Consider the following 23536-nt stretch of genomic DNA (forward strand, 5'->3'; position numbering starts at 1 on the left):
GTATTCAGAGGAAATTATGAAATTCATGTCCATAGTCATTTACTGAAAATTATTTTGAGCCAGAGAGAGATGACTCAATTCAGAATTTTTAGGATTCTTGAACAGTTACATAGCATATATTTCATAAATAACATGACATAATAACATAAATAATATGAGGTCTGATACAGTACTCCATAGTCAGATATTAATATTTCTACAGCAAAACATATAAACAATAAGTAAATAAGTCAGAAATAAATACTATATGTAGCCTCATGTCTGTTCAGGTAAGGTTTTTTCACCAAATGTAACTGGTGCCAAACCTAAGGGAAAAGTTACTTATTCAGAGTTTTTTTGATCCCAGAATTACATATTAGGAATTGTAGACTTGTACTTTGACTAACTGACATTAAAAACTATATGCAATATGTATATTGCTATAACTAAGCCAAGTAATAATGACGGCATTATTTAAGAAGGAAACCTATAGCATTAAATGCATTAAATCTGTGGTTCTCAACAAGGAGTAATCTCATGACCAGGGGACATTTGGCAGTATCTGGAGACATTTTGATTGTCCCAACTGTGGGGAAAGGAAGACAGGAATATGGTACTTTCATCAAGTAACTAGAGGCCAAGGCTCTGCTAAATATCTTAAAATGAGGGAGGTCCCGCTGTAGGCCGGCAGTAATAAACCCAACTAGTATCCATGAGGACATGGGTTTGATCCCTGGCCTTGCTCAGTGGGTTAAGGATCTGGTGGTGCCGTGAGCTGCAGTGTAGGTCACAGCCGAGCAGACACGGCTCGGATCTGGAGTTGCTGTGGCTGTGGCCAGCAGCTGCAGCTCCAATTTGATCCCTAGCCTAGGAACTTCCATATACCACAGGTGCAGCCTTGGAAAAAAAAAATCTTATAATGCCCACGACAGCCTCGCACAACAAATAATTATCTGACCCAAATTATCACTAACACTGAGATTTAGAAACCCTGCATTAATCAGAGACACAGAAATGCTGAAAACTAACAAACTAAGCATTCAGAATAATGGGGGAGAAAAACACAAATCCAAATGCATAAAAAGGAAGGAAACACTAAAGAGAAGAACAGAAATTAATGAAGTAGACAACAATGACAAGAGAAAAAAATACATAAGCTCATTCTTTGAAAAAGTTAATAAAATGAGTAAAACTGGAGGTTACTAAGGCACCAATAATTACTCTAAAAACTGATAATTAAGGAAAAAGTATAAGCATTTATCCTACTTTTCCAATTTTGAGCTACTTCACTGTAACCAAATAGACCTAATGGAGGATAGAGTAAAGCAATTCTACACACACACACACACACACACATACACATATACACACAAAAGCATTCAAATGAAAGAATGAGGAGTTCCCGTCTTGGCACAGTGGAAACGAACCTGACTAGGTTCGATCCCTGGCCTCGGTCAGTGGGTCAAGGATCTGGCATTGTTGTGAGCTGTGACATAGGTCACAGACTCAGCTCGGATCTGGTGTTGCTGTGGCTGTGGCATAGGCTGGCAGCAACAGCTCCAATTAGACCCCTAGCCTGGGAACCTCCATGTGCCATGGGAGTGGCCCTAAAAAAATGAAAAGAAAAGAGAGAATCGGAGTTCCCGTCGTGGCGCAGTGGTTAACGAATCCGACTAGGAACCATGAGGTTGCGGGTTCGGTCCCTGCCCTTGCTCAGTGGGTTAACAATCCGGCGTTGCCGTGAGCTGTGGTGTAGGTTGCAGACGCGGCTCGGATCCCGCGTTGCTGTGGCTCTGGTGTAGGCCGGTGGCTACAGCTCCGATTGGACCCCTAGCCTGGGAACCTCCATATGCCGCGGGAGCGGCCCAAGAAATAGCAAAAAGACAAAAAAAAAAAAAGAAAAGAGAGAATGAAAAGTAATCATGTTGCAATCTATAATGAAGTGACTCTCAGGGAGTAAAGAAATGGTGAAACCAAAGAGAAGGTTTGTTGGGCGCCTGTCATTACCTGAATCCACAAAAAGTGAAGCAACTCCATCTAATGTGAAGTCATCCTCTAATGGGATGTAACAGGATATACACAGCATCACTGAAGGACACTTGCACCAAAAAATAATAATGATGATTAAAAATATAAATCAAATTGAGCCAATAAATCTAACTCCCTGTCTACCAAAAACATGAAGATGAGGGGAAAAAAAAAAGACAGTATGAGGAAACCATCAGCAAAATCCAAAATGTGAACAAATGACCCAGTTTCTTCAACAAGTCAATAGCAAGGGGAAAAAAAGAGAAGAGGAGGCATGTTCTAGATTAGGGTTGTCCAACTACGCCTTATGGTACAGGCCTCAAGCTAAGAAGGATTTTTTACATTTTTTTTTTTTTCTTTTTATGGCTGCACTTGTGGCATATGGAAATTCCTGGGCTAGGGGTCAAATAGGAGCTGCAGCTGCTGGCCTACACCACAGCCAGAGCAACGCAGGATCCGGGCAGCATCTGCGACCTTCACCGCAGCTTGCAGCAACAAGGGATCCTTAGCCCACTGAATGAGGCCAAGGATAGAACCCACGTCCTCATGGACACTTATGTCAGGTTCTTAACCCACTGAGCCACAATGGGAACTCTGATTTTTTACATTTGTAAAAGGTCCTTTTGAAAAAAGAATACAGAACAGCTGTTCTTTTGTGGTGCAGTGGGTCAAGGATCCAGTGTTGTCACTGCAGCAGCTCAGCAATTTCCACATGCCGTGGGAATGGTTAAAACAAAAAAAAAAAAGAATGCGGTACAGAGACCTGACATAGCCCACAAAGCGTAAGATATTTACTCTCTGACACCATTACAGAAAAAGTTTGCCAACTCTTGTTCTAGATTATAAGGTATTTATGAAAGCTTAAGAGATGCAGCAACCAAATAAAATGAGTAGACTTAGTTCAGATCCTAATTAGAACAAATGCACTACAAATTTTTACACGATTTAGGAAAATTTGATTATGGGCTGGTTATTAGATGACATTAACAATTACAATTATTTTTTAATTTTTATTATAGTTAATTTACAATGTTCTATCAATTTCTGCTGTACAGCAAAGTTACCCAGTTTTATATATATATATATATATATACACACACATATATATATACACATACATAGATATGCATAGATATATACATAGATACATACTTTTTTTCACATTATCCTCCATCATGTTCCATCACAAGTGACTGGATATAGTTGCCCATGCTATACAACAGGATCTCATTTTGCTTATCCACTGCAACCCCAAACTCCCAGTCCATCCCACTTCCTCCCCCTCCTCCAAGTCTGTTCTCCACGTCCATGAGCGTTTCTTTTCTGTAGATAGGTTCACTTGTGCCCTATATCAGATTCCAGACATGAGTGATATCATATGGTATTTTTCTCTTTCTGACTCACTTCACTTAGTATGAGAGCCTCTAGTTCCATCCATATCGCTGCAAATGGCATAATTCTGTTCTTTTTATGGCTGAGTAGTATTCCATTGTATATATGTTCCACATCCTCTTAATCCATTCATCTGTCAACGGACATTTAAATTGTTTCTGTGTCTTGACTATGGTGCATAGTGCTGCAATAAACACAGGAGTGCATGTGTCTTTTTCAAGGAAAGTTTTGTCTGGATATATGCCTGGGAGTGGGATTGCTGGATCAAATGGCAGTTCTATATTTAGTTTTCTGAGGTACCTCCACACTGTTTTCCACAGTGATTGTACCAACTGTTAATTTTGTAATGTTATAGTTTTATGTAGAAGAAATTTTTTTTAAAGGGAGGAAGGTTAGATTTGGGGTTTTTTTTTTGGCCATGCCTATGGCATGCAGAAGTTCCCAGGCCAGGAATCAAACCCGAGCCATAGCAGTGACCCAATGCTGGATCCTTAACTGCTAGGTCACTAGAAAATTCCAGGTTTGATTTTTTTAATATTGATGGTTACTGAAGTGACGGATGCCTTGTGCTATATTCTGTGCATGCTTGGAAATTTTCAGAACCAAAAGTTAAAGCAAGACAGATCAGGGAATAAAAGAAAAAGAGAGGATACAAATATACAACAAAGAATAAAAAAGAATCATAGCTACAACTGAAATGAAGAGGAGGACTATAAACAACTATATGTTCATGAACTGGATAATCTTATGACATAAATTTTTAGAAAAAGGCAAAAATTCTAGAAATCAGTAAGTGAAGAACTAAATAACTTGACTAGATGAATTGTCATTAGAGGAACCAAAACATAATTAGAAACCTGACTACAAAAAAAAAAAAAAAAAAAGAACTGGTCCAAATGGTTTTACCAAATTTCCATAAAATAGATAATCCCAACTTTATACAGACTGCTTAGGAGGAGGGAGAACATGAGAAAAAGCTGTTAACTTAAAAGGACTATTATTGGAGTTCCTGTTGTGACTCAGTGGAAACAAACCCAACTAGTATCCATGAGAATTTGGGTTCGATCCCTGGCCTCATTCAGTGGGTTAAGGACAGGGCATTGCTGTGAGCTATGTGTAGGATGCAAATGTGGCTCAGATCTGGTGTTGCTGTGGCTGTGGTGTAGGCTGACAGCTGCAGCTCCAATTTCAACCCCTAGCCTAGGAACTCCCGTATGCTGCAGGTTCAGTCCTAAAAAAAAAAAATCATTAATATTATTTTAATTCCCATACCAGATAAAGATAACATAAGTAAATCATTAAGCCTATTGTACTTATGAATATAAATATTACATACTAAGTAAAATATGAGTTAACTAAATCACCTGTATTTCAATAAAATTAAATTTTAAAAAATAGTTAACTAAAAGTAGCAGAATATCATAAATAATATACCAGAAGAAAGGCATATTTTTAAAACAGTTCATTATCTTTAAACTACCCATTGTGAACTAAAGGAGAAAAAGAAAAATCAAAACAATGAAGTCTCCTGACCTAACTACTAGTTTACAGGGAACACAGAGGGAAAGGAGCACGTTCAAAAACACTACAGGGATTCTACCAGTAAAAGCCAGATTGTAGAAAACTCTACAGAACAAATAGCCAGTTTTCTAAACAAATAAATTACAAGGTTAAAAAAAGGGAGAGGAGAGGGAAGGCAATGTTCAGATTAAAAGACCATACTTGGATCTTATTTGATTAACTGTGAAAAGCTGTTAGATTCATTATGGATGGAGTATACTGGATAGACACATGATAAAGCATATAAAAATACCAGAAAATGTTAATGGTAAAGTCTAAGCAGTACATAATTGTTCATTTACTGTAAATTTCAACATTGCTTTACGTTTAAAATTTTTCATCATAAAAAGTTGGAGGGTAAAGTTCTAGCAAATTCAGGGAAGTCTGAACACTGAATAGATATTTGAGGATGTTAGGAAACTAGTTGTGGTTTTTTTGTTTGTTTTAATTAGGGCTGTACCTGCAGCATATGGCGGTTCCCAGGCTAGGGTCTAACTGGAGCTACAGCTGCCGGCCTATGCCACAGCCACAGCAACACAGGATCCAAGTCGTGTCTGTGACCTACACCACAACTCACAGCAATGCTGGATCCTTAATCCACTGAGCGAGTTCAGGGATCGAATCTGAAACGTCATGGTTACAAGTCAGATTTGTTTCTACTGCACCACGATGGGAACTCCTGGGCCACGGATTGAAATGGTGACTCCACAGAGCCAAGTCAGATCATTAACTCACTGCACCAGAGCAGGAACTCTCTGAGCTGACCATTTAAGTAGCGTGATAGGTACTTATAGGTTTCTTTGCACCATTCTATTTTTATTTTGTATTTGAAATTTTCCACAACAAAGTTTTCATTTTTTTTTCTTTTCTTTTTTAGGGCCACACCTGTGGCACATGGAAGTTCCCAGTCTAGGGGTCAAATTGAAGCTACAGCTGCCAGCCTACACCACAGCTACAGCCAACATGGAATCTGAGCTGCGTCTGCAACCAACGCTGCAGCTCACAGCAATGCCGGATCTTTAACCCACTGAGAAAGGCCAGGGATTGAACCTGCATCCTCATGGATACTAGTCAGGCCAACTGCGCCAAGATGGGAATTCCTTTAATCAAGCTTTTAAATGGAAAAAAAAAAAACTATTAAAAGCACATAAGAGCAGACAGATCTGAATGACTAGAGAAAGGTTATGTTCATGGACGAAATCGTTAAATTAAGAATAAATCTACCCAGATTAATTTACGAATTAAATATAACTGCAAATTCTTTGACACTTCATATCAAAAGCAGAAGTCTTATTTCCTTCCCCTTGAATGGAGGTTAGCCTTAATAACTCACTCCTAAGCAAAAGAATGTGGCAGAAGTGAAGCTGCCTAACCGACTAACTTCCAGGTCTAGGTCACAAAAAAAGATAGAGCTTTTACCAGAATCTCTTTCTCAGGATATTCACCTTTGTAACCCAGAACCATATTGGGAAAAAGCCACATGTAAAGACCATATGTGCATGTTCTGGCCCATAGCCCAGCTGTATATAACAATATACTACAAAACTATAATAATACTATCATTTTTTTGAAATTTTTGTACTGTTTTGGAAAGAGAAAAACAGACAAAAGAAACAGAACATAGAGTGAAAACCCCATTAAGTTTGGAAACACATTATTAGAGTCTGACTCACTGGGTTCTAATCCTGCTATGACACAGTGCAAATTACTTAATCTCTCTGACCCTTATTTGGTCCTCTATATAAAAATGGAATAATAATAATGCCTAACTCATAGGATTATAATGATTAAATAAGTTCTAAAAAGTACTCAGAAGAACATGTCAAATACATGTATGTGAGCCACCTGTGGTAACTTAAAAAATAATAAAGAAAATAATAATAAAACACATTAAGATAAACAACGAGGTCCTACTCTATAGCACAGGGAACTATATCCAGTCTCCTGGGATAGATCATGATGAAAAAGAATATTAAAAAAAGAATGTGTGTTTGTGTGTTAACTAAGTCACTTTGCTAGACAGCAGAAATTGACACAACACTGTAAGTCAACTATAATAGAAAATAAATTTTAAAAATACGATACATTAAGAAATAGCCTCTATATATAGAAGAAGGCTGTATATACAGAAAAATCTCAATTTATATAGTAAAACTGTAAATTGCAACTGAAAATGACTGGAATGTTAACAACAGTAGTCATCTGTGAATGTAAATTTATGACTGATTTTTTTATTAAAGTATAGTTGATTTACAATCTTGTGCCAATTTCTGCTGTATAGCCAACTGACTCAGCATGACTGATTTTTAACATCTTTGTATTTTCTGACTTCTTTACATTGCAAATACATCAAAGTTATCTAGAAAGTTACTAATAAGTACTTTTCTTAACTATGTCTTCTTAATGTAATTTTTTAAAGCTTGGGCTACTAAGTAAGAATGATCTGCAATTAGAATCCCATTCTGCTACTTACTATCTATGAACCTGAGAAGTTGCTGAACAACTCTAAGCTTCAGTTTACTCATTTGTAAAATGGAGCTAATCAAGGAATGGCAAATTAAGACTACAATCAGCTACCACTATACACTCACTAAAAATGGCTAAATTAAACCTACAGATAGTATCATACAGAACTGTAAAATATTTTCGGTGGGAGCATAAACTGGTATACCCACTTAGGAAAAATGACTAGCAGTATTTACTTAAGTTAAACAAATACATACACTATGACTAGGCATTTTCATTCTTTTTTTTTTTTCAGGGCTGCACTTGCAGCATATGGAAGTTCCCAGTCTAGGAGTCGAATCAGAGCTGCAGCTGCCGGCCTATGCCACAGCCACAACACCACCAGATCCGAATTCCATCTGTGACATAGGCAGCAGCTTGCAGCAATGCCAGATCCTCAACCCACTGACTGAGGCCAAGGATCGCACCCACATCCTCACAGGTATTAGGTTCATTGTGCTTAGCCACAATGGGAACTCTGCATCTTCATTTATGAGCATATACACCAAAAAGAAATATATATCAAAATATTCACAGCAGCATTATTCAGAGTTGCCAAAAACTGCAAACAATTCAAATGCCTTTCAAAAGAATGGATAAACAAAGTGTGGCATATTCTCAAAATACTACACAATAACAAGAAAGAAAATCTATTGATATATGCAACAATATGTATAAATCTCAAAAGCAGAGTTGAAAGAAAGAAACCAGATATAAGAAGACCATATGATTCCATTCATATGAAATTCAAAAACAACAAAACTGATTCATGAGACAGAGGAGAAGGTTACTGACAAGGGCGCCTACCAGAGTGCTAAAAATATTTTATATCTTGATCTGAGTAGTGGTTACATTTAAAAATTCACAGAATACTACAATTACATGTGTTACGCACTTTTCTGTAAGTTATACTCATAAAACAAAAACAAACAAACAAAAAAAAAACCACTGAGGCTAAAAATAGTACCTACCTTACAGTGTTGTGAGGATAAATCAGACAAAAATAATGGCTAACATTTAATGGGTGCCCATGTGCTAAGCACCATTCTAATTAACTTCCATGTATTAACCCACTATCATCAAAATAACTGTATAAAGTGGGTACTAGTATTAGCCCCATTTTACAAATCAGAGGACTGGGACAGATAAAATTAGATTACTTATCCAAAGTTACATAGATAGTTAATGGAGACATCAAAATAAAATTTTTACAATCAAGCTTCAGATTCAAAACTTTCAACCACATCAGTAGATTGCCTCAATAATAGTGAAAACTCTTAACACCATATTTGGGCCAAAGTAAGTACTCACAAAGTATTACACTTTCATTACCACTATCTTTTCTTTTTTTTTTTTTTGCTTTTTAGGGCCACACCCAGGGCATATGAAAGTTCCCAGGCTAGGGATCCAGTCAGAGCTGCAGCTGCTGGCCGACGCTACAGCCACAGCAACGCTGGATCCAAGCCAGAACTGCAACCTTGGCCACAGCTCACTGGCAACACCAGATCCCCAACCCCCTGAGCAAGGCCAGGGATTGAATCCACATCCTCATGGATACTAGTCAGATTCGTTTCCACTGTGCCACAATGGAAACTCCCACTATTATTATTAATAGAGGTATTAACTTAAAATATTCCTTATTATAACACTCAAATATGCAATCCTATGATTAGCAAATAAATCTATATAATTACATCTATACTAATTTATCTGAACAATACTGTAAAGGTCATATCATAAATAATTTGAAATATATAAAGTACGTTACTCTACTCTTCTCACACATCAGTTACAATGGTCCAAAGGTTATATCCATTTATCTTGCCACAGATAAAACTCATCATTTTAATGCATATTGAAAGAAAAATTTACATGCTAGATAACACCCTGAGAGATCTTTAGGAGCTAAGGTTTTAAGACAGTAAGAGAAAAAATTAATTTCAAAGAAAGTTTTATTCTATCCAGAGAAAACCATGACTCACAAAGACACATGTACTCCGATGTTCATTGCAGCACTATTTGCAATAGCCAAGACATGGAAACAACCTAAATGTCCATTGACAGAGGAGTGGATCAAAAAGATGTGGTACACATATACGCAATGGAATAAGACTCAGCCATTAAAAGGAACGAAATACCAGCATTTTTAGCAACATGGATGGACTTAGAAATTATCATGCTAAGTGAAGGCAGCCATACAATGAGACACCAACATCACATTCTTTCCCTGACATGTGGGATCTGGAAAAAGGACAGACTGAACTTCTTTGCAGAACAGATGAGGAGTCATAGACATTGAAAAACTTTCGGTCTCCTGAGGAGACAGTTTGGAGGATGGGGGGAATGTGCTTGGGTTGTGGGATGGAAATCCTGTGAAATTGGATTGTGATGATCATTATACAAATACAGAAGTGATAAATTCATTTGAGGAATAAAATAAATAAATAAATATTTCTAAACATCAAAAAAAAAGAAAGTTTTATTCTAAATTTAACCATACAGAAGAGCTTCAAATCTCCATACCAACCATGGGAGGTTTTTAAACAGAAAATTTCTTTTAAAATAACTTCTAAAAATTAGCTGATGAAATGCCTGTATAGAACACTGTAAACCAACTATAATGGAAAAAATAAAAATCATTTTAAAAAAAATGATTTTGTTGAAGGAATGCACTATTAATTTCTGAATAGACATGCCATGTATGCAAAAACAATTCTATTCATACACGCAACCACCCAGAGATAGCACTTATGTGTGATTTCCTTCTTTCTTTGCATAATACAAATACAGGGTACAGAGACCAGATGTTATACAGATCTGACGCTATCCCGTGACTCCTTAACAACACATAACACTGGATGCTATAATTAAGCAGGTGACCTCAGAAATTTAGTTCAACCTGCTCCCACACAGCTGTGCTACCCTGGAGACCTAGACTGATCCAGCTCCCAAAGAAGATGGATAAGAATCCCTGAACAAAACGTAACAATCCTATAAAGTTTACATGTCTTTCGTACTAAACCTGCTAATCCGGCGTGAAATGCCTTCCAGATGACAAAACTGGTTAAGGACTTAATAGTTTCTATTCTAAAGGCTTCCACCACGCCTTCCACACCCTTAAAATCAAACATTTTACCATCACAAACTACATTTTCCAGTAAAATATCAATAATCGCTCTTTAAATCCAGTACTATATAAACCCAGAAACAACATGAAAGTAAAGCGGGGAGTTCCCGACATGGCTCAGTGGTAACAAACCCGACTGGTAACCATGAGGAGGCGGGTTCCATCCCGGGCCTCGCTCAGTGGGTTAAAGGATCCGGCGTTGCCATGAGCTGCGGTGTAGGTTGCAGGCACGGCTGGAATCCCGCGTTGCTGTGGCTGTGGTGCTGGCCGGCAGCTGCAGCTCCATTTCGACCGTAGCCTGGAAACTTCCATTATGCCACGGGCTAAATGGCGGAAAAAAAGAAAAGAAAGAAAGCGAAGAGGCCGGGGAAGAAACCCAACTTCCACACAGGAACAGGAAATGGTTATCCCAGAGCAAAATTACCATATTTCTTGTGAATGCTTCCCCGTTCCCAACCTTGGGGGATCAACTAAGTCCAGATAAAGAGTAAGGATGGCTGCCGTTCGAAATCTGAAAAACATCTTGCAGGTGCTGTCGCTGACAACTAACTGTCTCAGATTTCTTAACCACCAAGAGCAAATGTGGAAATAATTCTGAAGGAACACGTCTCCTCTACCACCTATTTCATCGCTACCGTTACTAAAAACACCAAAATGAAGGGAATCGACCAGTTTATTTCAGAGGCAGAATCTTGCGCTTTCAAAATGTCAACTAAATTAGCAATTTTAACCTCAGTCTTCCCTTTAGGAATATTCTAGAGATGCTGCTACTATTTCGCGCTCTTCGATACAACAAATCTTTATGACGGTGCATTGTAACCAATAACACTGGGGAAAACCTCGGCGGTGATCTCCAATGTGGGTGGGTGGGCGTGCGCGCGCGGGGAGAGCAAGGAGAGTCAGTCTAAAACTTCCACTGCGAAGGAACCCTGTACTCTCCTCCATCAGCTGGCGGCACCGCCCCCTCATGGCCTCAATTCGGCGACCGACAGATTTCATGCTTCTGAAAAGCATCGATGCTGGAGGCCCAGCTTTTAAGAAATGGGTGAAAAGAAGGTAAGAATAGGGGCCGGATGGCTGAAGAGGGGAGGCCTTAGAAAAGGGGTCCCTTGAGCCCAGGCCCCACCGCACTTCCGGGCACCAGCGCCCAGCCAGGCTCCCCAAGGCCGCTCTCTCCCCAGAGGCCCCGCAGCCCGCCCCACTTCCCGCAGCTGCGCAGCCCCACAGTCTCCGCACTGCGAAGCAACAGGGCCTGAGTCCGCAGTTTCGGAGGAAAGCTGCCCGCCACCCAGCTAGCTTGCGCTGCCGCGTTACCTGTTGAGGAGCAGGGAGGCGGCGCTGAGGCACAGCAGCAGGAAGCAGAACAGTGGGTACTGGCGACAAATCTCGCGTCCCACGTCCAGCCTCAACCGCTGCTTCAGCTTCTCCCCCATCGTCCGCATCCAGGGCGCCATCTCCGTCGGCGTATCTGAGGCTGCACTACAGACTGAGGTTGAGGTTGAGGGGACCCCCCCATCAACCACCCACGACGCCGCCCCTCCAAGCCCTGCGGCGGACCCGGAGAGCCGGCGACCGGCGGACGGTCAGCGGGCGGCAGCCGCCCAAACCCCCGCCCGAGGGCGCCGTCGCGCGTGCGCGGCCACGCCCCCCGCGGCCGGGCAGGCCGCCGTACGACGTGCCTTTCGTCACCCTGCGCAAGGCCGGTCGGGTTTGCTGGTTAGCCCTCTGGGTCAGAGCCGCGCAGCCCCGGGTGGATGGCCCCTTTCGCCAGCGACTGCACCTTTTTGGAAATCGGGGGGAAGCTGCAGCACCCAGTAATTGCCTGTGTTGCAGAGAAGAGGCGGAAGGCTGTGCCCGAGCATAGGAGAAACTGCAGACCCCGCGGCCACCGGATCCTGCCTGCAGGACTCCTCGAGCTCGCGGGGCCCACTGGGGACTGTAGTCTTTGTGACGTGAGCTCCGCCACGCTCTCCACGCCTCTTCTCTATAGGCTCAGCTCGGCTTGGGGACAGGTCCAAGCTTTGCAAGACGCCCAAGGTGGGGGCGGGGGGGAAACACCTCTCAGTCCCTGTTTTGCACGGGCCGCGCGCGGGTGAGTAAAACCACCCTGGAACAGGGAAAAGTCGAACCCACCTGGCCGACACTCGGTGGCGAGAACATCTTTTACGCGTCCAAAGGCGAGGTAGACCTCAGCTCACCACAGTCCCGCGGCCCTAACCAAAATCCAAGTATTTGCTGAGGCGCGTTGGTGGGTTAGGTTAAATACCGTTTGCAGTCTGGTGGGGCTTCTCGCTTTACTAAGTTAGCACATTTCTAAATTTTAATTTCTGTATTCTCCACTACTCTGACAGATACAGAAAGACGTCGTAATAAGTAAAATTTATTTAGGCGGCGCGCTAAGTACTTTAACGTCCACACATTCACTTCATGATATAGGTACTCTGGTTTCCCCCATCTTACAGCTAGATTACCGACGTTAGTGAGGCAGAGAGGAACTTTGCTCAGAATCAGAGCTAGCGAAACAGGGATTTGAAGCCAGAGCCAGTTTTCATGCTGCCTGTCTTTTCTCTTTCTTAGTATCTTATCCTCTAAAGTGCGGAGACAGACATGTTCAGAAATGATTTTTTTTAAACATAAAAATCATGGTGTATGGCAGTTGAGTATTTTCCCATGTTATTATACTGAATACATGGGTCATTTCTTTGCATTATTTTCCTTCAGAATGTACCATCCTTTATTCTGTTAATGCTAATTTTTTTATATCTTTGATATTATCGTTACCACCCTTAATCACACATCTATACTCGTTTATAATTATGACTTTAGGGTCAATATCAATAACGACTGCTGGATCAAAGAATAGGAACATGATACATACTGACAAATTTCTTCCCAGAATGGTTTACTAGTTCCACAATGGTATTTAAGGTATCCATTTCACTGATCCTCATCCTTAGGTATTGTTTAAACATCATAAATGTACTGTAGACTAACAATATCATTGGAAAGCTTGGTAGTTTTCTTTAATATTTTGAGATACATAATTAAACATGAATTTCACTTTTCAGCCTTTCTTTTTAAGTGTCTTTGAACTACTTATAGCCCCTTATTTAGGGGCTATATTGAAGTATAAATAAAGGTGTAAGTTGAATGAATCTACATGTATCAAGTGCCTACTGTGGACTTGATTACTTTATAATTGGGTAAGTTACTTTATTAAACTTTTCTAGAGAGTCAGACTGTGATCTTTTTTTCTGTTCAAAAATTTTGCTCCTTTATAGGGTCACTCTAAAATTCCGGTTCAACTTATTACTGATAGCCAGTGCATCTTAGTAATAAAATGTCTTGTTCTTTCAAATTAGACTTTACAACATCCAAGACTTCTTTCCCATGTGATTTTTCTTTGCAGTGGCAATTATAATAAGCTAATCAGACATAAAGCAATTTTTAATTTATTTTTTGGCCACACCCACAGCATGTAGAAGTTCCTGGGTCAGGGATCAAAACTGCACTACTGCAATAACCCAAACTGCTGCAGTGGCAATGCCAGACCTTATCCAGCTGCATAAGAGAACTACAATAGGCAATTTACTTTGTTTTTATTTTATTTATCTATCTATCTATATTTTTTTAGGGCCACACCTGCAGCATATGGAGGTTCCCAGTCTAGGGGCTGACTCAAAGCTGTAGCTGCCTGCCTACACCACAGCCACAGCAGTGCTGGATCTGAGCCACATCTCATGGTTCCTAGTCAGGTTCATTAAACTCTGAGCCACAAAGAGAACTCCAACAGTAGGGAATTTAAATTTTTATATTGCTCTTATACTCAGAAAAGGAAAAAGTAAAAATAAATTTCTGCTATAAGAAAATTCTATAAAATCCACACCTAGAAGAAGATAAAGTTGCCTTTGGTATAGACCTCATGTAATGAAATAAAATTTTTATTCCATTAAATGTTTTCTCTTTAAACATATGGTCTAGTATCCACACCAACATTCATACAGAGCTTGAAGTTTTTTTCCAACTTTTTATTAAAAGGTTTGAACATCCTTGTAGGGATATAGGATATCCACAATCAATCCTGGTTCTGAAATCAGCTGAAATCTACTAGAATTTCAGTGAGCAAGGCTAATTTGGTATATCTCAAACCCCAATCCTCAACTCTGAAACACTTTTCTTCTTCAAAAGTTTAAGAGAAGATTACATTGGGTAGAAACTGCCTAATAAATGTCTTTGTACAATGCTTAATACAAAAAAGTTTTATGAATTTATGAATGTGGCAAAACCAGCCAAACCAATTAGTTTTATTTGCATTATATAACAACCTAAAGTGACAATGATATGAAATCTAAGCTATGAGATAACCTGACAGGAAACTGAGGTCCAAAGAGGTATATTGCCTTCCCTTAGGTTCTAGACCTACACTCTAATACCATAGCCATGAGACATTATTTGGCTATTGAGCACTTCAAATGTGGCTCACTTGAAAAGACATGTGCTGAAGGGTAAAATACACATCAGATTTTGAAGGCTTAATGTGGAAACAAGAATATAAACAATCTCAATTTTTTTTTTTTTTTTTTTTTGCTTTTTAGGGCCATACCTGCAGCATATGGAGGTTCCCAGGCTAGGGGTCAGATTGGAGGTACAGCTGCCGGCCACACCCACACCCACAGCAACTCAAGACCAGAGCTGAGACTGTGACCTACACCGCAGCTTATGGCAGCACCAGATCCTTAACCCACTGAGCAAGGCCAGGGATTGAACCTAATAGTTCTCATGGATGCTAGTCAGATTGCTTAACCACTGAGCCATGATGGGAACTCCAAACTATCTCAACTTTTAAAAGTTGATTACATGTTAAATTATATTTTGGAAATAATGGGCTAAAAATTCTATCAATCTAAGTTTCTTCTTACTTTTATAATGTGGCCACTAGAAAATTTTAAATTACATATGTGGCATGTGCTATATTTCTACTAGACAGTGCTCCTCCAGACTAATGTTAGCTGTGGAGAGCCAGTACAACTAAATGTGTGAATTTATAAATGCCATAATTAGCACGTGCCAGGGGTACATTTTCAAACTAAAGATAAAAATAGTTGATAATGCATCCAACTCTAAAGGGCTCATAAGCATCAAACTACAATATCCAATAACTTTAATGAATATTTATTAAATTAGCAAATAAGTGTAAGGCACTGTACTAAATGTGATGGCAGATACAATTATTTAGATGCTTTTTCTGACATCCAAAGGCTTACAATCTAGTGAAGGAGACGTCAAACATGAAAAATAATGTATAATACAGGGCATATACTTAGATATAAAGGCTGGAATGGTTTCTGGGTTTTTTTGTTGCTGTTGTAATTTTTAATGACAGTTGATGGGAAAGGGAAATTTCCAACTGGTGAGGATCTGGAAAGTCCTCAGGGAAGACAATAATTTCAGTAGACTAGGATTTATCTCTTTGCTTTCACTTAATTTTCTTTTCTCTTTTTTTGTCTTCAGTCTTTTGTCTTTTTAGGGCCCCACCCTTGGCATATGGAGGTTCTCAGGCTTGGAGTCTAATCGGAGCTACACCTGCTGACCTATGCCACAGCCACAGCAATGCCAGATCCTTAACCCACTGAGCAAGGCCAGGGATAGAACCCGAAACCTCATGGTTCCTAGTTGGGTTTGTTTCCGCTGCGCCATGATGGGAACTCACTTTCACTTAATTTTCAAAAGTAATGCAGCACTAGGCAAAAAATTTAAAATGAGTCCTGATCCCCTCAGACTCCACCAACAAACTGCAGAAAATGCTTTTTATATTGGTACAGGAATTTGAAAAGGTGGTGTTGACTACATGAATCCCAGGAGTTAGGCCTACTTAATTCTGATGACCCTGAACATATACCAGATTTTAACTGCTGAGTGCCATTATTTGTGTGGCATGATTGTGTCAGGAAGAGGACAGATGAATACTTACCCACTACCCCTTGGAGCCATTTCGGTCCCTCCCTGTCAAGCTGCCTCCTGTGATTTGAAGTATGCTCTCCTAACACAGGATTGGCATTTCCAAACCTGAGTTTTCCCCTATGTCTCAAAGCATCAAGGTTCATATTCTACCTTTTGTGGCATTTATAGTATTATTTTTACAGTCAATTTTACATTTCAAAATACCCCCTCCTTCCTACAACCTATCCCTATGTATCCCTATCTCTGGGCGTAATAATGCCTGTAAAAGGAACAATTAAGACTGCCTTCTAGGGAGTTCTCATTCTGGCTCAGCGGTTTCAGTGGTAACGAACCTCATGGACTAGTATCCATGAGGACATGAGTTTGATCTCTGGCCTTGCTCAGTGGCTTAAGGACCTGACGTCACGGTGAGCTGTAGTGTAGGTCACAGATGCAGCTTGGATCTGGCATTGATGTGGCTGTGGTGGAGGCCAGCAGCTACAGTTCCGATTTAACCCCTAGTCTGGGAACTTCTACATGCCGTGGGTACAGCCCTAAAAAGAAAAAAAAAACAAAGAACTGCCTTCTATACCTCAAGAAATGTTCCTTTCCCAGATTTTCAGTAAAAAGGAACTCAGTACAATACAATACAGAATATGTAATTCAAGAAAGGACACTAAAGGATTTTTGAGTGGGAGTTCGAGATGTTCAAAATGCAGTTATTACTTTCCTATTTAACCCCCACTTTGTGTGTGTGTGTGTGTGTGTGTGTGTGTGTGTGTGTGTGTGTGTGTGGTCATGAAGTAGAACCTCCAATGGTAAGATATGAACAACTACAACTTTATGGAACCAATGGATCAAAGAGATACTGTCTGGATAAAAGCTGTTTGACCATGAAATCCTAGGTGGTCTCATTATCCTAGCACCAAAAATTAAGCATTTAATGTTTGTCATATTATTTCTAAGACATAATGGAATAAACCTCTCAAACCTCGCTTGCATGTTAATAAGTAGTTGGTCTTAAGTTCAGAAACTGTAAATTAACAGATTAGAAACTGAAAATATATTCACCTTCCTGGTGGAAATATTAATGATTAGAAAAGTCACTCTTATAATCTAATACCATATTCCTTGTATAATATGGCCAATGTTTTTGTCTAAAAATTTTTTAAAAGTTTAACAGCCTTTAAATAAATAAAACAGTCCACCTTATTTCCTATGTTAACTATAGAGACAATGATTTGCTTTCATAAAAAAAAATTGCAACTATATTCAGATGTTTAAATATAGCTTTCAACTGATTTCAATAACTTCTGAAAATATTTTGGCAGGTCTTTGCAATCAGTCTTATTACCTCTCAGTAACTGTTTTCTAAAATATAAATACAAAAGCACTTTTTTTGTGTGGTCTTTTCTAGGGCCACACCCGCAGCATATGGAGATTCCCAGGCTAGGGGTCCAATCTCAGCTACAGCTGCCGGCCTACGCTAGAGCCACAGCAACATTGGATCTGAACCATGTCTGCAGCCTACACCACAGCTCATGGCAACAATGGATCTCCACTGAGCGAGGCCAGGGATCAAACCCTCAACCTCATGGTTCTTAGTCGGATTCGTTAACCACTGAGCCACAACGGGAACTTCAAAACAAAAGCATTTTAACATGGTACCTATAAACCACCATGCAACTAGGGTTGGTTCAGAATTGTGAAGATCACTAATAATAATACTCCAATTCCAATTCTAGTAAGGTTGCCACCAAATAATTAAAATCAACTTTAATCTTTTTTCGTTTTTTTGGCCACCCTGTGGCATATGGGGTTCCTGGGCCAGGGATCGAGCCAAGATGCAGTTGCTACGTAAGCCACAACTGCAGCAACACCAGATCCTTAACACACTGCACAGGCTGGGAAGCAAACCTGTGTCCCAGCACTTTCAAGACATTGCCCATCCCGTGTACCACAGCGGGAATTCCCTAAACTTCACTTTTAAAAAGAACTTTTTTGTCAATCTGATTCCAGCTATTAAAAAAAAAAAAAAAACCTCAGTACAATATATCTAAGTAGAAACCTTGAATATTAAATAATTTTGGAAATTTTTATTGAAAAAATTCTATTGGAAAATTGCCCCTATATATTGAAAGACAGTTACCATTAAATCATAGGGTTTTACCTCAGATAAACACATTTTAAAAGTCTGAATTTTGAAATTATCAGAAAGTCATATAGCTTATATATATATATGTGTGTGTGTGTATATATATATGTATTTTTTTTTCTTTTCTTTTTAGGGTTGAACCTGTGGCATATGGAGGATCCCAGGCTAGGGATCTAATCTGAGCTACAGCTGCAGGCCTACACCACAGCCACAGCAACATCAGATCCGAGCCGTGTCTGTGACCTACTCCACAACTCACGGCAACTCTGGTTCCTTAACCCACTGAGCAAGGCAGGGATTGAACCCTCCACCTCATGGTTCCTAGTCGGATTCGTTTCCACTGCGCCATGACAGGAACTCCCCATGTAGCTTATATTCCTCCATTTTTTTTGAAAATAAAATAAATAAGATATATACTTATTCACTATAATTAAGAATTCCATTTTTTTAAATAAAATACTTATTCAATATAATTAAGAATTAATCTAGATGTTCAGAGAACAGTTCTATCATTCCCATTTCCAGTTTAAAAAAAAAAAAAAACATAATTGAAAGATTAGCTCACTTGGAGCCCTTTATTTCTTAGGGCTACAAAAGCTTCTCCAAGAAGGCCTACAAAAACATTGATGGCAGGATTGGAGCAATTTTTGTAGAGCTTGAGAATTAAGACAGCAAATACCCCTAGCTAAATCGTCCTTCTCATGTACTGGATTCTCAGACGTTACTAACACATTAAGTATTATCCCTAAATTTAGTTCAAGCCTATTTACATATTTAGCCTCTGCCGAGTTTCATAGCTTCTTTTCCATTTCGTAAAGCAACACATGAACCTGTTATCAATCACAGTAGAGGATGGGAAACTGTAATTACTACATACTATTGACAGAAAATGAATTTGAGGGGTAGCAGGAATAATGACTATAATTTTAATGTTTCTGGATTCTTCTTGCAGTTATGAAACAGAAAATACTAGATTTTCAAATGTCGCCAGATATTTAAAACCACGGTTTTGCTCCTGAAGTTACCTTTAAGCAGAGGTTGATAAATTTGGGGGTTTGTCTCATATACACAGCTGTTACAAACCTATAGCATAAGCAATAAAGAAAGAATGATCAGCTCATAGCCTTACATAAACCCTAGGAAGCCAGGACTTTTGATGTACATGTTCCTCACTCAGGAACACTTCGTTGATAATACACCTACAGCAAAAAAGACTTTACTATTTTCACTATAGAGAATTTCTAAGCGGTTGGCTTGAAATGGTAGGGGATATGGGGCAGGGGGAGACATATTACTAAGTCATTAGAAATGTGAAATGAACCAAATAAAGAAAAGGCTAGCAATTTGTTTACAGGCAAAACCAGTGGAGGTTAAGATTAGAGGGGTTAGCTCAGGACAAATTATAAAATTTTAAATTATACATATGGCTTGCATTTTATTTCTATTAGGCAGTGCTACTGTAGAGTTAGATTTGGAGAGTCATCATAACGTGCCACTTATAAATCTGGAGCACTTAAGATATTTGTAAATATAAAGTGTAGCCAGAGGTAAGCTGCCTCAAGGATAGGGTAAGAATTGGATAGAGGATTTTCAGACCTATTCAGGAACAAAAAGTGATCAAATATAATGATGTGATAAGAGAAATTAATAGGATATAATCAGACAGAGCAAAGCATTCTAACATGTACAGCAAAGAGCTGAAATGGCAGACTTGCATATAACAGATTAATTCAAGCCCTGACATTAAAGCAGGCGTCCACAAAGATGTGACATGTGGATGAGATTAAAGAGACAAGCATAGAAGAAAAAAAGGAAATAGAATAGATAAGAACAGGTCAGTCAGAGAATATTAAGAAAGCCAGCAAAGTACCAAGGAAACTTTTCAAGAGAGTGATTCGATGTGACAAGTGCCTCAGACGGGTTAAAACTTCTAAAAATATGTAACTTTCAGCTACTGGTATCCTATGAGCAGTTTTTTTAAAAAAGAGGGGTGAGGAAAATCAACTTAAAATAGGGATCATTTCAAAACCAACAAGCTTCCTAGGAAAAGATGCAATAAAATGCTTTATCCTGATAATGAAATACATAGTGTTTCAATTTAAAAACTGTTTACTGGGGATGGGGGCAAAGAGGGGAGGGCTGGGGCTAGAACACTTACAGTCTATAACTTTTAGAAAATATCTGCATTATTACTAGTAATAAAGCAAATTTAGGAGGCTGGTTTAGCAGTTAGACTTCCTTTTATTTCCTAATCAAGCTACTATACTAGCTTTACACATGAGAGCTTTGCCTAAAATTTCAGAACTGAGACCTGAGGTAGATGAACACTAATTCTAAAAATTAAAAAACATACTTACATACCACAAAAGGAGATCCATGTTGCTCATTTTAGTTGACATCAGTTACACAGGCTGACTCTTATCTAGTGTAACATTAACACGGTAATATGGGGAATTTGGGAATAACTTGAATAATGCTCTGTGAACTATACAGGGCTTGATGGTTTTCATCCTCAGAATATGTAGCCTAAGAAAATGATTTATCCTACCCTCTCCCCCTCAAATAGTAACTAAGTATCAGAAAAATAATGTACCAGGTAATGTTCATAACATGTAAGTTATTACAGAACTAATGAACAGTAATGTAAGTCTTCACAACAAAAACATTAATGACATGAAGCAAACAATCCTATAGGCAGAATTTTTTTAAAAACACAAGCTGTTATTTCATAGAATGTTGAGAGCTAGAAAAATATTTAATGTAATCTATTTTTATAGGAAAGGAAACTCAGGACCAAAGAGTTTATACCTGTGCTTGCTCACAGTTCCTTTCATTAAATGTCTCAATGGGAGTTCCCATTGTGGCTCAGCAATAGCAAACCCGACCTAGTATCTGTGAGGATGCGGGTTCAATCCTAGCTCAGTGGGTTAAAGGACCTGGGGTTGCCGTGAGCTGTGGTGTAGGTCCCAGATGCCTCTTGAATCTGGAGTTGCTGTGGCTTTAGTTTAGGCTGCCAGCTACAGCTCCGATTTGATACCTAGCCTGGGAAATTCTATATGCCAAGGGTACTGCCCTAAATAGACCCTCCCCCCCCAAAAAAAAATGTCTCAATGACTAAGAAAAAATCACCTGGAACCACTGGGAAACTAAGAGGGAGAATCTGTTGCTTTAGCAACCTATACTTTTCTGTTTATATGAAAAGTGAACATAAATACACAAGCTACATGAGGGTTATTAGAATGAGAAGGCCCTATGAAAACAAGATTAGTGTGTCTTACGTCAACTTTTTTTTTTTCTTTTTTGGCTGCTTCTGGGCACATGATGTTTCTGGCTCAGGGATCAGTTCCAAGCTACAGTTTCAAACTACGCCACAGCTGTGGCAACGCCAGATCCTTAAGCCACTGTGCTGGGCTGGGGAATCAAACCTGAGTACCAGCACTCCAGAAACACCACAGAACCCACTGCACCACAGAGGGAACTCCAACTTTGTTTTTTGGTTTTTACCATACCTGAGATATGCAGAAGTTGCCGCTGCAGGGATCAAACCCGCACCACAGCAGCAACCCAAGCCGCTGTAGTGACACCAGACACTTTTAAGCAGCTGTGCCCAAGGGAACACTGTATTCAACTTTTATCAAATGAGTCTAGTATACTTGGTTAAAAGCTTTATTTTCCTCTTCAGATTCCTAGTGTGTATGTGTGTCCAGATACTAAAAGACTTAGCCAAAATTCTTGGTACCCCAAACCTTGAAAGTCAGTTTCTTCCTTAATCTCAATTAACATTTAATATCATAAAACCTATTAAAATGGCTTTAATACCTGAAGACAAGTGAAATAATCTTAAGATGTTCTTTTTTTTTTCTTTTTAGGGCTGCACCCACAGCATATGGAGGTTCCCAGGCTAGGGGGTCCAATCAGAGCTGTAGCCACTGGCCTACGTCACAGCCACAGCAACAACAGATCAGAGCCACGTCTGCAACCTACACCACAGCTCACAGCAATGCTGGATCCTTAACCCACTGAGGGAGGCCAGGGATCAAACTCTCAACCTCATGGTTCCTAGTCGGATTCGTTTCTGCTGCACCACGACGGGAACTCCCTTAAGATGTTTCAATTGCTATATTTAGATGGAATTTTTTTTTAAGGATTTAGGCTCTCTAATCAGTGAAGACAAAGCAGATATCAAAGTATGAAAGAATATATTCCACAAGTAGAGTAACATGGACTATCACAAAATCCCAGAACATCCAATCTGGAAAAGGTGGGTTTGTGAGATCCTTCCCAAAATAAGTAGTCTCATTAACTGGTACACAAGAATACATGTAGGTAGCTATATTAAACATAAATTGGAAAAATAATGCTCAATAGTTTCCTCTAAACGTTCGGAAATTCTGAATAGTATTAAATAATACTATTCTCTCAAAGAGCTTTTCAAAACAATCTGCTTCACCCAGCCAAGAATGCCACTAAACTTGCATCTTTAGTCACAAAATGTTTCCTATATACCCTTTAGCATACTAAGTGTTCTTTTTTCAAGTAAGATTTCAAACTTTTAATAAGGATGCCCTTTTTATTTTCATTTTTTAAATTTCTTTATGGCCACACCTATGGCACGAATAAGTTCCTGGGGCCAGGGATCAAACCTGCACCACAGCAGCAACCTGAGCCACAGCAGCAACCTGAGCCACAGCAGCAACAACCCTGGATCGTTCACTCGCTAAGCCCCTGAGTTAACTCCAAAATTTACTCAAACTTTTTCTGGACAATTTATTTTAAATGAGCTGTGACATGTGACTATACAGAGTTCAAGGTAGGTTTCTTTTTTTGTTAATACAAGGTAATGAACACCA

At 39.3% G+C, this 23536-nt stretch overlaps 1 protein-coding gene across 15 annotated transcripts in view; it reads right to left on the reverse strand.

The window, feature by feature from the left end:
• Nucleotides 1-23536, reverse strand: part of SNX14 (sorting nexin 14) — a 371843-nt gene that overhangs the window by 73514 nt on the left and 274793 nt on the right. For 11 of the 15 annotated variants that reach the window (XR_014805338.1, XR_014805366.1, XM_084959456.1 and 8 more), the window contains exon 1: nucleotides 11906-12201. The exons of the other annotated variants lie outside the window; for them this stretch is intronic. Coding sequence is in view for 9 of the 11 variants with exons in the window: in XM_084959456.1 (XP_084815582.1) it covers nucleotides 11906-12045 (140 nt within the window). In the remaining 2 variants the exon portion in view is untranslated. Of the gene's footprint in view, nucleotides 1-11905; nucleotides 12202-23536 lie in introns of those variants that run through there. 15 annotated transcript variants of the gene reach the window in all.

Source organism: Sus scrofa, chromosome 1, assembly GCF_054392235.1.
Source record: "Sus scrofa isolate SSC_HxYL_T2T_F1_AM1 chromosome 1, Sscrofa_HxYL_maternal_Yorkshire_Landrace_v2.0, whole genome shotgun sequence".
In the NCBI taxonomy this organism is placed as follows: domain Eukaryota; kingdom Metazoa; phylum Chordata; class Mammalia; order Artiodactyla; family Suidae; genus Sus; species Sus scrofa.